Source organism: Saccopteryx leptura, chromosome 11, assembly GCF_036850995.1.
Source record: "Saccopteryx leptura isolate mSacLep1 chromosome 11, mSacLep1_pri_phased_curated, whole genome shotgun sequence".
NCBI classification, from domain to species: Eukaryota; Metazoa; Chordata; class Mammalia; order Chiroptera; family Emballonuridae; genus Saccopteryx; species Saccopteryx leptura.
In genome coordinates this window covers 60025693-60041547 of record NC_089513.1, presented here as the reverse complement: position 1 = coordinate 60041547, position 15855 = coordinate 60025693, and the positions used below count along the sequence as shown (strand labels likewise).

Here is a 15855-nt window from a genome sequence, read left to right as displayed (position 1 = left end):
AGACTCAAGCCAGCAACCTTTAGGCTCATGCCAGTGACCATGGGGTCACATCTATGATCCCACACTCAAGCGGTGAGTCTGCGCTCAAGCCAGCACCCTCTGGGTTTCAAACCTGGGTCCTCAGCATCCCAGTCCGATGCTCTAGCCACTGTGCCACCACCTGGACAGGCTTAGTTTCTTATATAGTCTATCAGCCATATCCTCAGCTCTTGACAATCACTAATTTGCTCTCTGTCTTCATGGATTTGCCTATTTTATGTACTCCGTATAAATGGATTCATACAATATGTGGTACTTCGTGAATGGCTTCTTTCATTTAACACAAAGTTTTCATCCATGTTGTAGCATTCATAGGTACTTTATTCCTTTTAAAAAAAATAATTTTTGGCCCTGGACGGTTGGCTCAGTGGTAGAGCGCGTCGGCCTGGCGTGCAGGAGTCTCAGGTTCAATTCCCAGCCAGGGCACACAGGAGAAGCGCCCATCTGCTTCTCCACCTCTTCCCCTCTCCTTCCTCTCTGTCTCTCTCTTCCCCTCCTGCAGCCAAGGCTCCACTGGAGCAAAGTTTTCCAAGTTGTAGCATATATCAGAACTTTGTTGTTTACAGCTAAATAGTATTCCATTGTCTGTATATTACCATATTTTGCTCATCCAGTCATCTGTTGATGGACACTTAGATTATTTCCACTTTTTGCTATTATGAAATAATGCTGTAATAAACATTGACTTGCAAGTATAGTTGAGTCCCTGCTTCCGTTTTTTGGGTATATGCCTAGGAAGGGAATTGCTGGGTTGTATGATAATTCCATGTTCAGCTATTTCAGGAAACACCAAACTGTCTTCCACGACAACTGCACTATTTGACATGCCCATGAAAGCCGTGCAGTCTCTGTTTGCATCTGTTTGTATGTTCATGTGTGTCTATTTACGGGTTGTATTTGTGTGGTATTACACATCTACTTCCAGATAGTACTACAACCTGTAGACAAGCTATTTTAAAAATTAATTTGTATACAGTATTACAGTTGACATTCGATATTATTTTATATTAGTTGTACAGCATAGTGGTTAGGCATTTATATAGTTTACAAAATAATCTTCCCCCCAATAATTCAAGCACCACCTGACACCACACATAATTAATAGCATGTTATTGACTGTATTCGCTATGCTGTATTTTACATTCCTGTAAATGAGCTATGTTTAAGTGGCTTAACAGACACGTGTTTGTAAGAATTGGCTGTTCTAAAATTCTTGGAAATATAGAAGCTAACCTGAATGCTTTTCAAGTTCACATGACCTAAGATTAATCTTTAGTAAATAAAAGCTAGTTTAAGTTTCTTGGTTTAAGTAAAACCTACATGTCTTTGATTTATGTAAGGGTTAAAAATTCTAATTAAGGCCCTGGCCGGTTGGCTTAGCGGTAGAGCGTCGGCCTGGCGTGCGGGGGACCTGGGTTCGATTCCCGGCCAGGGCACATAGGAGAGGCGCCCATTTGCTTCTCAACCCCCCCCCCTCCTTCCTCTCTGTCTCTCTCTTCCCCTCCCGCAGCCAAGGCTCCATTGGAGCAAGGATGGGCCGGGCGCTGGGGATGGCTCCTTGGCCTCTGCCCCAGGCGCTAGAGTGGCTCTGGTCGCCGCAGAGCGATGCCCCGGAGGGGCAGAGCATCACCCCCTGGTGGGCAGAGCGTTGCCCGTGGTGGGCGTGCCAGGTGGATCCCGGTCGGGCGCATGTGGGAGTCTGTCTGTCTCTCCCCGTTTCCAGCTTCAGAAAAATACAAAAAAAAAAAAATTCTAATTAAGATAAAAGATGACAGTATGAGAAAAGTTAGCAAGTCTCCTGAGAAATAACTCTAATTAGATATTTTTGTTGCTTTTAAAATGGGATGAATTTTAAATATAAAGGGGATTATTTTGCTTCTCCTTTTTTCCAAAGGGCTTCAAGAATAAAGAGTTGCTCATGATCATGCAACCATAATTATGGCAGAAACTCTGAAATGTTGTTATTCTACAACCTGGTGGAAGAAATGCACACTAGCCATCCCAAATAGCTTTCTTCCTTTCTTTTCCTCCCTCTCTCCCTCCCTCCCTCCCTCCCTTCCTCCCTTCCTTCCTTCCTCCCTTCCTTCCTTCCTTCTTTCCTTCCTTCTTGTGGGAGTGCCACAGAGAGTCAGAGAGAGGGACATTCAGACAGGAAGAGAGAGAGATGAGAAACATCAATTCTTTGTTGTGGTTCCTTAGTTGTTCATTGATTGATTTCTCATATGTGCCTTGACCGGGAGGCTACGCCAGACCCAGTGACCCCTTGTTTGAGCCAGCAACCTTGGGCTCAAGCTGGTGAGCCTATGCTCAAACCAGATGAGCTCGCGTTCAAGCTGGCGACCTCGAGGTCTCGAACCTGAGTCCTCCACATCCCAGTCTGATGTTCTATCCACTGTGCCACCACCTGATCAGGCAGCTTTCTTTCTTGTTATTTAATAGCCTCCATCTAGGGCAGAGATTTTTCTATATCTCATCATTATAATTGTTCTTTATCACACTCTTCCTATTTCATATGTTTTCCCCATTCTTCCCATAAAATAAGGGAATAAAAACATCAGTAATAAAAAAAGATAAAAGAAATATGTTTTCAGTAAAAAAAAAGGTACAAAGTATGGGAATATATTTTTAAAAAAGAAAGTTAATGTTGTCATAAAGTAAGGCTAATGGCCCTGGCTGGTTAGCTCAGTCAGTTAAGAGTGTCGTCCAGAAACAACAAGGTTGTGGGTTCAATCCTTCGTCAAGGCACACACGGGAAGCAACCAATGAATGCATGACTTAGTGGACTCTCCCCCTCCCTCCCCTCCTCTCTTTCTCTAAAAATCAATGAATAAATAAAAAATTAAGCTCTGACCAAATAGCTCAGGATTGTCATCTTGGAACTGCAGAGGTTGCAGGTTTGATCCCTGGTCAGGGCACACACAGGAACAGCTCGATGTCCCTGTCTCTCTCTCCCTGCCTCTCTCAAAAATTAAAAATAAATAAATATGATAAATAAATAAATGAATAAAAATAAAGTAAGGCTGGTTGTTTCAGAAAGAAAAAACAATAATGACAAAATATGAATATAAAAAAGAAAAGTTGAATGCACTGTATTAAATATGTAAGGTATTAATCTACATGGGTTTGATTCAGAAACTAATAAAAGTATTCTCTAAATAATAAAAGAAATAGAAAAGTTCTACAACTTTTCTTAAAGAAAAAATTGAAGGTCAAGCTAAATAAAATTGAAATAAATTTAGTTAAGTACATACATTTAAATATCAAAAGTAAGCTGATATAAAATTAAGAGTCTTTTCCTTAACCTGGAAAGGCTTTGGGGTATTCCAAAGAGCCCCTAGAACACCTCAAAAGACTTGTTTTCTGTCCCTTATAAAAGAAAAATGTTAAACTAATTATGCTTATTTGGCATGTTGAAATTACATGGAAAAAAGCATTGTCAAATAAAAAATAGTATTGTCAAATAAAAAATAAAAGAGAAAAGAAAAATCCTCGTAGTCCAGGCACAGGCCTCGGGTTTCCCCCTGGCTGAGGCACTCATGTCTTTAGATGGAACTGTAAGCCTCAAGGGAATTAGCTGGGCCCTATGATAAGCTCAACCAGGGAAACCTGTCCCTCTAAGGTTCTGGTTCCAGTCATGGAAAGGAGCTGAGACCTGCTATTCCACCACTGAACAACAGGTTTGGGGATTGTATAAAACACTGCAACAAATAGAACCCATCACTGCTGCCATACTGGTGACAGACAGGCCTCCCAATGAAAGGTTGGATAGGAGGGTTATTTGCAAGGCCTCCTTAAGGCAGCTGTTGCCCAAGACTTCACCCTACAAAATTATCACACACTGGGCAGCAGCAGAGTGCCCTTTCCACAAGTGCTCTGGGTAATGAATTACATGCCATTTGGAGGTCAATTTATTACAAGACTACTTCATCCCTAATGAGAGTCCCCACACAAAAATGCCCTCATCAGTAAGAGAAGTCACAATTCCCATTCCTAAAAACACGTGGCATAGGGCCTGACCAGGCGGTGGCGCAGTGGATAGAGCGTCGGACTGGGATGCAGAAGACCCAGGTTTAAGACCCCAAGGTTGCCAGCTTGAGCGTGGGCTCATCTGGTTTGAGCAAAAGCTCACCAGCTTCAACCCAAGGTCGCTGGCTCGAGCAAGGGGTTACTCAGTCTACTGACGACCCGTGGTCAAGGCACATATGAGAAAGCAATCAATGAACAACTAAGGTGTTGCAATGCGCAACGAAAAACTAATGATTGATGCTTCTCATCTCTCCATTCCTATCTGTCTGTCCCTGTCTATCCCTCTCTCTGACTCTCTGTCTCTGTAAAAACAAAAAACAACAACAACAAAAAAAACACGTGGTATAGGGACAGGTCTAGCTGAAGTAATCCTTGTGTATGGACTGTGGTGGCCACCCCATACACTATATAGTTTGAAACAGAAGTACCACAGAATAACCATTGTACAGAACTAAGGGCCATGTGATGGGTATTTACAATAAGCCATGGCCTATAGCCCCCTGTATATACCGTTGGGTTAGATTTAATGGCCTCGCGACTTGGCTGGCACAATGAATATGAGATGGCGAGCAAGTACTAAAAAAGCCATTGTGGGGGCCAGTATATGGAATGAAATCTGAAAAAGGTTACAGGTGCCAACCGTGAGCCTGACAGTCGATCATGTCTGACTTGCTCCCGGAAATGTGGAGGCTGATGTTATTAGCAAAGATCAGGACACTGACTCCCTCACAAAAATCTAAACTAGCAGATTGGGTGCACAAACATAGTGAGCACCACAGTTCCTGGGTGAGATGGCAAATAATGAAGGAGGTGGAATTGCCCCTCCCCTATACTGGTATGGTGGCAACAGTAACCAATTGTCTGCCCTGCCACATCCCCAATACACCAAGATACACACACACACACACACACACACACACACACACACACACACACACACATATTCAGTAAGTTCCCGAGTTCCAAACAGCCAACTTACATACAACTTATACTTAAGACTAGAGTACCATAAAGACTATTGGTAATCAATTGCAGCTGGGCATCAGAGAAAATATCGAGTTACTTGACTCTCATGGCAAAGAACTAACCAATGAAGACCTTATGGAACTAGAGCAGCAGCAGATGATAGCATTTAAGAGAAGAAAACAGGGGCCTAGGAACTCCAGAATAGAAAAAGTTTTCCTCAACAGCTGATGCTTTTCATCTCATTGAAGTAGGAATGGCAAAGTTAGAGGAGCAAGATCTTCATACAGAGCGGTTCACCAGAGTTTACCGTACAGTTACCGAAGGCCTGAGATGCTACAGGGCCATTTATGATGAGAAAAAGGAAAGCTCTGTACAAACCTCCCTGATGCTTACTTCCCATCTTCTCCAGAAAGTCCATCACCTTCTGCATCATCCAAGATTGTTTAAGGTTGTATTTGAAAATGTTTAAGTATGTATAAGCACAGAAAGGTAAAAATAAATACTGTTAAGACAGACATCTAAGTTGCATTTAATAGGTAAATGTACCCTTGCCAAATGTACTCACATACAAATTCAACTTAAGAACAAATCTACAGAACATACAAAGCAGCCACCCCATACAAAATCTGACAGGTCTCCACTGCCTGGAGAACTCACGCTATTCTCTGAAAATCATTTCTCTTTTAAAGGGTTCCTAATGAGCCCAAGGTAGATGTCAGAGTCCCAACACTTTTATTATTGCAATTAGTGTGCTTCTCTGCATTGCTCTCAGAGGAGTTAAGGTACCTGCCCGTGTGTGTGTGTGTGTGTGTGTGTGTGTGTGTGTGTGTGACAGAGAGAGAGACAGGGACAGACAGGAAGGGAGTGAGATGAGGAGCACCAATTCCTCATTGCAACCCCTTAGTTGTTCATTGATTGCCTTCTCATATGTGCCTTGTCCCCCAGGAGAGCTAGTGACCCCTTGCTCAAGCCAGTGACCTTGGGCTCAAGCCATTGGTCTTTGAGCTCAAGCCAGTGACCATTGGGTCCTGTCTATGCTCCCATGGTCAAGCCAGCGACATCACGCTCAAGCCGGTGAGCGCGTGCTGAGGCCGGGGACCTCAGGGTCTCGATCCTGGGTCTTCTATATCCCATTCCGACGGTCTATCCACTGCGCCACCTCCTGGTCAAGCTTAGGTAAGGTACGCGCTTTGGCACCTCGATACCCACCACTGATTAGGCGCTCAAAATATTTGACGAGGTACCTACCGCCAGAATGAATACCAAAAATGTTGAATGTGGCTTTGCCCTCTACCAGATATCTGCGACCACAGCAGCCCCTCCGGCTCCCACCCCGCTGCCCCTGGTCAGCCCTGTTCTCCCCTCCCTCCACGATCCAGCCCTCGGCCCCGCCCCCAGCTCCGCCTTCAAGGCTCCGCCTGCGGCCCCGCCCCCAGCCCTCCCGTCCTTCTTCCGGCTCCGCGTACCGTCCCCGGCTCGCCTTCCACGCTGCTTTCCGGAAGCCCCACCTCCAGCCCAGACGGAGCTACGCCGCCGAGCCGCCCGAGCAGCCCGAACAGCCCGGGACCCTTGGGTCCGCCTTACGGCTGACGTCAGCACGCCGGGCCGGGAAAGCGCGCGTCGAGAGTGTGGGCCCGAGAGCCTACAACTCTGGCTTGTGGTCTCCTGGTTCCGAGCGGACCTCGCTGGCCCGAGACCCCGGTCGCTGTCCTCCCGTCGGCCGCAGAGCCGCGCCTGCGCAGCGCCCCGGGCCCGAGCGGGCGCGCCAGCCGCCATGGCGCACCGCTGCCTGCTGCTGTGGGGCCGGGGCGGCTGCTGGCCCCGCGGCCTGCCCCCGCTACTTGTTCCCCGCGGCGGCATGGTGCCCGACAAACGGTCCTACCTCCGGACGGTAAGTCCTGGGCGCCGTCCTCCCCAGCCCGGCCCTCGGGCCGCTTCCGGGCCCGGAGAGCAGGGCGTCAAGGTCACCGGCTCTGGGCGCGCTCGCGGACCGCCGGGCCTCGGCTTCGGGGAGACCGCGTTCGCCGCCTTCGCGAGCGGGCGCCCGAGGTTCTCGTGGGCACGCTTGGCCTGTCTGGCCCGGGGCATCGAGTTGGACTTTTGAAAACGTTCCTTTCCAATAGAATCAGATTGTTGTGTCAGGTAACTTCAGCAGGTCGTCTGCTAAGGTTCTCAGACTTCGTTCTGGGTGAGCCTGTTTTACGGATGTGACAGCCGAGACCCGAAAAGGATACGGAACCTGCCTGTCACACCTGAGGCGTCGGTTGCCCCTTTACCCGAGATGACACTGCCTGTGCTGTGTGCGCCGTAAATCTGCAGCGTGAGGAGGGCAGAGTGAACGCACAGGTGGGGCGTTAAGCCCCCTGTCCTCGGAGCCTCCATTTTCCCATCTGCCGAGTGGGGCCGGCACGCTGTGTGTGGCACATGTTAGCCGGGATTACGGGTAACGTCGCCTCTTCGCAGCAGGCTGGTTTTTGCTGCCTAGGAAGGTCTGTCCTCATTAGGAGGCTGTTTCCCACTTGGTGATAACCCGCAGATACAGGATACTTCACGGGTGGGCAGTGGTGCGAGCAGTGAAGTGATGGCTGAACTGAGGCGGTCATCTGTCTCCAGTGGCGGTGCCTGTAGCCAGGAGTGTGTCTGCTACTTCAGCGACCCGGTTCTGCTGGGGAGGCCCGCTTTGCGCTGGCTTCCCTAGTGGTCCACCTGTAGAGGCAGCACAGCGGTGGACACAGGAGCCTGCTACTTACCAGCCAAAGGCCCTGTTTTATCCTCTCCACTTAGAAGAGGAGATTGGTGGTACTTGTGTGGAGGTAAGGAACGTCCAGGCTTGTGGAGAATTTTATGAGTGTATTTGAACCAAACTGATGGCAATGCCAGAAGCAGAACCTCAAATGCTCAGAAGAATGGCAATTTACAGTTTTATTTATTTATTTATTTACATTTAGAATTAAGGAGGGAACTTAAGGAAGAGGACGTAAAGGTGGGAGAAAGCAAGGCGGGATTGGATTGTGTCATCTCTTGAGGGCAGTTAGCTTCTGAGGGGTGTGAAGAAGAGGCATTTCAAAGGTATGTTAGATGTAAAGGAGTAGTGGACAGGGCTTGCTTAAGGCAAAGATAAAGCTTTTACTAGAGAAGTTCCATTTCTGGGCTGTGACTGCCCACTCTGACCTGCCCCGTTAGGAACTGAATGATCAGATCACCTGGTTAGGTTACTTGTTAGATTTACTACAGCTCTCCTTGATCGTCCACACTTGCATTCCTGATTTTTACTCCTTGAAGCTCCCTCATCAGTCTTATGTTATCTTTTCTGTCCTACTCCATACAGTCAGTCCTGCACTAGGCCTTTCCAGTTTCTGGCATTGCATTCATATCCCTGTTTTATCTTGCTCCGATTTCTCTCCTTCTGCCCCAAGTGATTATTGGACTCAGGCATAAAATGAGCAGGTAGGGTCTGCCTTTTTATTTTGCAGGGTTTTTTTTTTTTTTTTTTGTCAGGAATATTACCTAAAAGGCCTTTGGAGTGACACTCTTATCCCTGTGAATCGTTGATGCTGAGGTATACGGAAGTCCCCTGTGCTGAGAGTGACAGCTGATCATTTGGGGGTCTATAACATACATTCCCTGGTTGTGCTTTGAAGATCTGGGTAAGGACAAAGGCATTACTGTGCTACTTGCAGGGCAGTCTGATAGAACAGGTTTTCCTTTAGGTTCATGCTGGTATTAAAAGATCAGACAGAGTTCTGTTCTCACAGTGAGATTCCTAGAGAAAAGATTTGGATGTGTGAGAGGTCAGTTCTCGGGTATTGTACTCAGAGGGATAATAAGACTGAAGATAAAGCAGATAACAAGTGCTCATATTGTCAGTCATAAAAGCTAATACTCTAAAACGAGGTGTTCTGAACTTCAGTTTTGTGAATTCATATCCTTTATGTCTTTCTTTGTAGGGACTGAATTAGGTATGTAGAGGTGAAAAGGTTCATTGATGGTTCCTTTATAGAAAATGTCAATGTGGCCCTGGCCCGTTAGTGCAGTGGATAGAGCATCTGCCCAGCACGTGGAAGTCTGGGTTTGATCCCCAGTCAGGGCACACATGAGAAGTGACCATCTGTCTCTTCTACCTTCCCTCTCCCCCTTCTCTCTCTCCCTTCTCTCTCTCTCCCTCTCTCATATCCAGTGGCTCAGTTGGTTCTAGCATCAGCCCCAGTGCTGAGGATAGCTCTGTTGATTTGATCATTGGACCCAGACAGGGGTTGCCAGGTGGATCTCAGTCGGGGTGTACAGAGGTCTATTTCCCCTCCTCTCTTAAAAAAAAAAAAAAAGAGCCTGACCAGGTGGTGGCGCAGTGGATAGAGCGTCGGACTGGGATGCAGAGGACCCAGGTTCGAGACCCCGAGGTCACCAGCTTGAGCGCGGGCTCATCTGGTTTGAGCAAAAAGCCCACCAGCTTGAACCCAAGGTCACTGGCTCCAGCAAGGGGTTACTCGGTCTGCTGAAGGCCCGCAGTCAAGGCATATATGAGAAAGCAATCAATGAACAACTAAGGTGTTGCAACGCGCAATGAAAAACTAATGATTGATGCTTCTCATCTCTCTCCATTCCTGTCTGTCTGTCCCTGTCTATCCCTCTCTCTGACTCACTCTGTTTCTGTAAAAAATAAATAAATAGAAAGAAAGAAAGAAAGAAAGAAAGAAAGAAAGAAAGAAAGAAAGAAAGAAAGGGAAGGGTGGGGAAGAGGAAAAAAGAAAGAAAACAGTGTTGATGTAAAATGCAATCACAGGAATTATTGCTAGAAATTGTCCAGTTCAACAGAATTTGAAAGTCGAGCTGAAAAGAGGCTGATTAGTCAACTAATGCTGATGGAGTGCATGCTGTGTTCTATACTTAGCTTCGTGGTGACATAAAGACCTGCTTTTACATGGGGATATAAAGAAACTTTGCTCTCAAATAGCTTTCAGAATAATTGGAAATGATCATTTAAATCTAGGTTTTACCATACAATTTTAAAAGTGCTTTCACATGTGTAAATTACATTTGCTCCTCACCATAGTATCCCTGGGAACTGGACAGGCAGAAGTGTTTTCTCCCATTACAGATGCATAGTTGAGGGTCCTGATACATTGAGAATTGTAAAAAAGCCGTATTTCCAGCTTTAACAAAATAAAAAATTCTCACTCTGTGTGGCTGAACTATATAGGTCCTTCAATTCCCAGGCTAGATGTCACTTTTCTTGTGACATCCCTAGATCCCTTAAACTTGTAACCACTTGTCCTCTCTGCGGCCTCTGTTCCTTACACTTAGAGGTTTTGTATTTTGCATGTATATTAAACCATCTTGTAATTGGTTTGTCCCCAGAACTCTCTTCCTTACACTTCTGAGTTTCTTAGGGTTAGGGCAGGGGTCGGGAACCTTTTTTGCTGAGAGAGCCATGAACGCCACATATTTTAAAATGTAATTCCGTGAGAGCCATACAACGACTGTGTGCCATGAACATGAGCGGTAAGAAATGAATGGATTGTAATACATGAGAATGTTTTATATTTTTAACATTATTTTTTTTATTAAAGATTTGTCTGTGAGCCAGATGCATCCATCAAAAGAGCCACATCTGGCTCACGAGACATAGGTTCCCGATCCCTGGGTTAGGGACTGTTCTGATGCACCTGTGGACTGACCCCACTGCTTGTCAGCACCTGCCTGGATTAGCTGTTCAGGGAATCAGTGTGACTTGTTGCCTTGTGCATCTTAAATAACAGGTCATTTAAACCTCACCCTTAATAGAGTTGTCATTGGGAAAACCTCTCACTTATGATACATCTGGTTATTTCTTTAAAATTTTTAAATTCTTGGCCTGACCTGTGGTGGCGCAGTGGATAAAGCGTCAGCCTGGAAACGCTGAGGTTGCCGGTTCAAAACCCTGGGCTTACCTGGTCAAGGCACATATGGGAGTTGATGCTTCCTGCTCCTCCCCCCCCTTCTCTCTCTCTCTCTCTCTCTCTCTCCTCTCTATAATGAATAAATAAAATCTTAAAAAAAGAAGTCCTCCCAAGCCCAACCTTAAAAAAAATAATAAAAAATAAAAATTTTAAATTTTTATTAACTTTAGAGAGAGAAGAAGGGGGAGAGAAAGAATGAAACATTGATTTGTTGTTCTACTTAATTTGTGCATTCATTGTTGCTTCTTTATGTGCTGCGGTGAGAGATTAAACCTGCAACCTTGGTGTATTGGGAAGATGCTCCAGCCATCTGAGCTACCAAGCCAGGGCATGTCGTTATTTCTTAGATCAAGTGTTCCTAGTGGGTGGGGAGGGCCTAACACAACAGAAGCTCCAAATTCTCTGACCAGCATTGCTGTCAATCAAGAATAGTATCAGTGTTTCTGTCTATTTTGCTGTGTATTAATTTGAAGTTAAATCAGCTCATTAAAAAAAATTTTAATTACCATTTTTTTTCACATATCATAAACTTCATTATTTTAAAGTGTACAATTCAGTGGTTTTTAATATTGTATATTCACAAACATCAGCATTGTCTTAATTTCAAAATATTTCATCATCTCCAGAAGAAGTCTTACAATCATTGTCAGTCACTCCCCATTTCTCCCCAGGCATTCATCCAGCCCAAGGCAGCTACTAATTTACATTCTCTATGGATTTACCTATTCTAGACATTTTATATGAATGGAATCATAATGTGTGACTTTTTGTGTCTGATTTCTTTAATTTAGCATCATATTTTCGAGGGTTATCTATGTAGTAGCATTTATCAACACTTCATTTCTTTTGATGGCTGAATAATATTGCCTTGTATGAGTATACCACATTTTATCTGTTCATAGTCAGTTGATGGACATTTGGGTTGTTTCCACTTTTTGGTTGTTATGAATAATGCGGTGAACATTCATGTAAAAGGTTTTGTGTGGACATATGTTTTCAGTTTTCTTGAGGAGGAGTGGAATTGCTGGATCATGGGTAACTCTTCAGTTAACGTTTTGAGAATTCCAAACTTTTCCAAAGTGATTGCACTATTTCCCATTCCCACCAGCAGCATACAAGGATCTCACTTTTCGCCACATCCTCACCAAAACTTGTTATTGTCACTCTTTGATTATTGTCACACTAGTAAATATGAAGTGTGGTTTTCGTAGTTTTCTGATGTTTTATTTTTCTCATTAGACCTGAAAGGGGGCAGATAGTGGTAGATAGTAATACAGATGAACTTCATTGTAAACGTTCTCATCTGTATTTAAAAGTTTATCCTCCCAAAACTTCTGGTGAATTTTTACTTTGCAAAGGATAAGATTACTTGAACTTTTTCACTGCCAAAATTGGATATATCCCCTTAATGTGCCTTGTCTTTGATTGCTTTTAACTATGCAGATTATACTTTGATTTACTTAGACTATATTTACATACAACTTTTTAGCAACATGTGTTATTAAAGGAGAGATGGATCTGTAATGGGAGTTAGGTAACCAGGGTTCTCACTAGGATGGCAATATATCAGATATTTTTAACAAATGTAATTAGTATAAGGATTATCAGTGATGTTGGACCATAACATTCTTATCTTTGAACTAAGGTAAATTTAGTATTATGTTTATAAGCAGCATTGTTCTGTAATTTCAGGTAAAAATAATCTTTCAAAATTTTAAACCCTGAAAATGAATGAGTCAGCATGAAGCAGCAGATTTCTGTACCCAGTTTGGCTTTTGAATGCTGCAAGTTAAGTAAACAATACCAAAGTGGGTGTGTTGGCAGAGAATTGTAGTTGAGCTACAATTCTTACTTACATGTAATTCTGAAGTGTTCTTGTTTCCGGATCATAATTTATGTCTTGCTGGATAGAGTGGCAGAGTGCCAGACAACCCTGGTTCTGGAGAGAGCTCTTTCTGTGCTAGTCTGAAACCACCTGTGGAAAGGAGAACATTTCATCTACTTTACGATATTAGGAAAATGACGCTCTTTTTAAAAATTCTTATTTTAATATAACTCATGCTTTTATTTGTGTTATGTTGCAGCTTTATTGCTATGCTACGACTCAAACGACGACCAGAAAAAATTCTCTTTTGGCAGATATAATTGCTGCTTATCAAAGATTCTGTTCTCGACCTCCGAAAGGTAAACACTTAGATGTGACTATAATGTTCTACCATCCTGTTAAAGAGCCATGCATCAGTAGGTGTTTACAAAGCAGGTGCATAGGTGGTATTTTAGGTTGTCTCCTTAACCCACCCCTGCTTCCTCCTGTCTGATTGCAGTGATGAAAATGTCACCTTCAAATGTGATACTGTATAAGTAATGAAATTGGCATGCAAATGAAACATGATTTTACCCCAAGTTGTGAACTGTATTAGACTTATTTTCTCCTACATAAGAAATGTTACATTTTTAGCTGTGCTTTATTTATTTATTTATTTATTTAGCTTGAGAGAGAGAGACAGGAAGGGAAAGAGATAAGTAGCATCAACTTATAGTTGTGTCGCTTTAGTTGTTCATTGACTCCTTCTCATATGTGCCTTGACCAGGACTGTCAAGCTGAGCCAGTGACCTTGGGCTTCAAGCCAGCGACCTTTGGGCTCAAGCTGGTGAGCCTGTGCTCAAGCCAGATGAGCCCATGCTCAACCTGTTACCTTCAGGGTTTCAAACCCGGGTCTTCACTGTCCCAGGTTGACACTCTATCCACTATGCCACCACCAGTCAGGTTTAGCTTATGCTTTTTAATGATGTATCAGTTGCTTTAAAAATGAACACATGGCCTGACCAGGCAGTGGCACAGTGGAGAGAGTGTCGGACTGGGATGCGGAGGACCCAGGTTCAAGACCCCAAGGTCACCAACTTGAGCGCGGGCTCATCTGGTTTGAGCAAAGCTCACCAGCTTGGACCCAAGGTCGCTGGCTTGAGCAAGGGGTTACTCGGTCTGCTGTAGCCCCATGGTCAAGGCACATATGAGAAAGCAATCAGTGAACAACTAAGGGGTCGCAACGAAAAACTGATGATTGATGCTTCTCATCTCTCTCCATTCCTGTCTGTCTGTCCCTATCTATTCCTGTTTCTGACTCTCACTGTGTCTCTGTTAAAAAAAAAAAAAATGAACACATGGCCCTGGCCAGTGGCTCAGTAGATAGAGCATCAGCCCATCTTATGGATGTCCCAGGTTGGACTCCTGGTCAGGGTACACAGAGAAGCAACCATCTGCTTTTCTCCCTTTCCCCCTCTCCCTTCTCTCTCTTTCCCCTCCCACAGCCAGTGGCTTGATTGGTCCAAGCGTTGGCTCTGAGCACTGAGGATAGCTCAGTAGGTCATAGCACGTCAGCCCCAGGTGCTAAAAATAGCTTGGTTGATTCTAGCATCTTCTATAAATGAGGTTGCCAACTGGATCCCCTAGTCAAGGCACATAGCAGAAGCAATCAGTGAACAACTAAAATGATACACGTCACTTAGGAGATAATACTTCTAATCTTTCTCCCTTCCTGCCCACCCCTTCCCCATTAAAAAACAAACGTGTACACAAAACTTGATGACTTTTAATTTGAGGATATGTCTTTTTTACCCTTTTCTAACAGGATTTGAAAAATACTTTCCTAATGGAAAAAATGGAAGAAAAGCTAGTGAACCTAAAGAAGTTACAGGGGGAAAAAAAGGTATACTTTAAAAAGATTATGTTTGAACTTACATTTTCCTCTAACACAGGGGTAGTCAACCTTTTTATACCTACTACCCACTTTTGTATCTCTGTTAGTAGTAAAATTTTCTAACCGCCCACCGGTTCCACAGTAATGGTGATTTATAAAGTAGGGAAGCAACTTTAGTTTATGAAATTTATTAAGCAGAGTTACAGCAAGTTAAAGCATATAATAATAATTACTTACCAAGTACTTTATGTTGGATTTTCGCTAAGTTTGGGAGAATAAATCTTTATAAAAAAAAAACAACTTACTATAGTTAAATCTATCTTTTTCTTTATACTTTGGTTGCTCCACTACCGCCCATCGTGAAAGCTGGAACGCCCACTAGTGCGTGGTAGGGACTAGGTTGACTACCACTGCTCTAACACATGATATTGGGATAGTTTTTATTGAACAAAGAGTGTTATATTAAGATAGTTCTGAAACTCATAGGTTATAAGTACATGCAACAGACTCAATATCTTATTTTACCTTTAATTTTCTCTTTATGTTTTTTTGTCATTTTTCAAGTTGAATTGATTGAAGATCACCTTAGAGATGTCAGTCATATTTAACTGCTTATTTAATGAATATATGTCACATAATATTGTGTCAATGAGAAAAATCTTAGAAACCTAATCCATGCAGTTTATATGACCCATAATGTGGTATGGGGCATTTTTTCTGCTTGTTCTTCAGAGCCTTGAGGGATTCAGAGAGGGTTTCTTAGAGCTGGCTGGTGGCAGAACCAGGCGGGCTCTGAGCCTCCTCCACTTTACACATTTAGCACATGCCTAGTACGTGTTGACATTTAATTGGCATTCTTTCTTATTAGGGAAATGTAAGGAAAAATATATTCCCTTGTTTAAATGAACTTGGGTTTAGTTGGAGAGACAAATACATGCTCAAAGAATTCAAGGAGCCTGACCAGGCGGTGTCACAACAGATAGAGTGTCGGACTGGGACGTGGAAGACCCAGGTTCGAGACCCCGGGGTCGCCAGTTTGAACGCAGGCTCATCTCACTTGAGCAAAAGCTCACCAATACCCAAGGTCTATGGCTCGAGCAAGGGGTTACTCAGTCTGCTGAAGGCCCACGGTCAAGGCACATATGGGAGAGCAATCAATGAACAACTAAGGTGTCGCAACGAAAAACTAA

The 15855-nt window shown here is 43.9% G+C and overlaps 1 protein-coding gene across 1 annotated transcript in view; it reads left to right on the top strand.

Annotated features, from left to right (window-relative positions):
• Positions 1–6584: 6584 nt before the first annotated feature.
• AFG3L2 (AFG3 like matrix AAA peptidase subunit 2) overlaps positions 6585–15855 on the top strand; it is a 51208-nt gene continuing 41937 nt past the window's right edge. Inside the window, exons 1-3 of the mRNA XM_066352724.1 lie at positions 6585–6922; positions 13052–13151; positions 14597–14674. Of these exons, the coding sequence (XP_066208821.1) occupies positions 6806–6922; positions 13052–13151; positions 14597–14674 (295 nt within the window). The 5' untranslated portion in view covers positions 6585–6805. The remainder of the gene's footprint in view (positions 6923–13051; positions 13152–14596; positions 14675–15855) is intronic.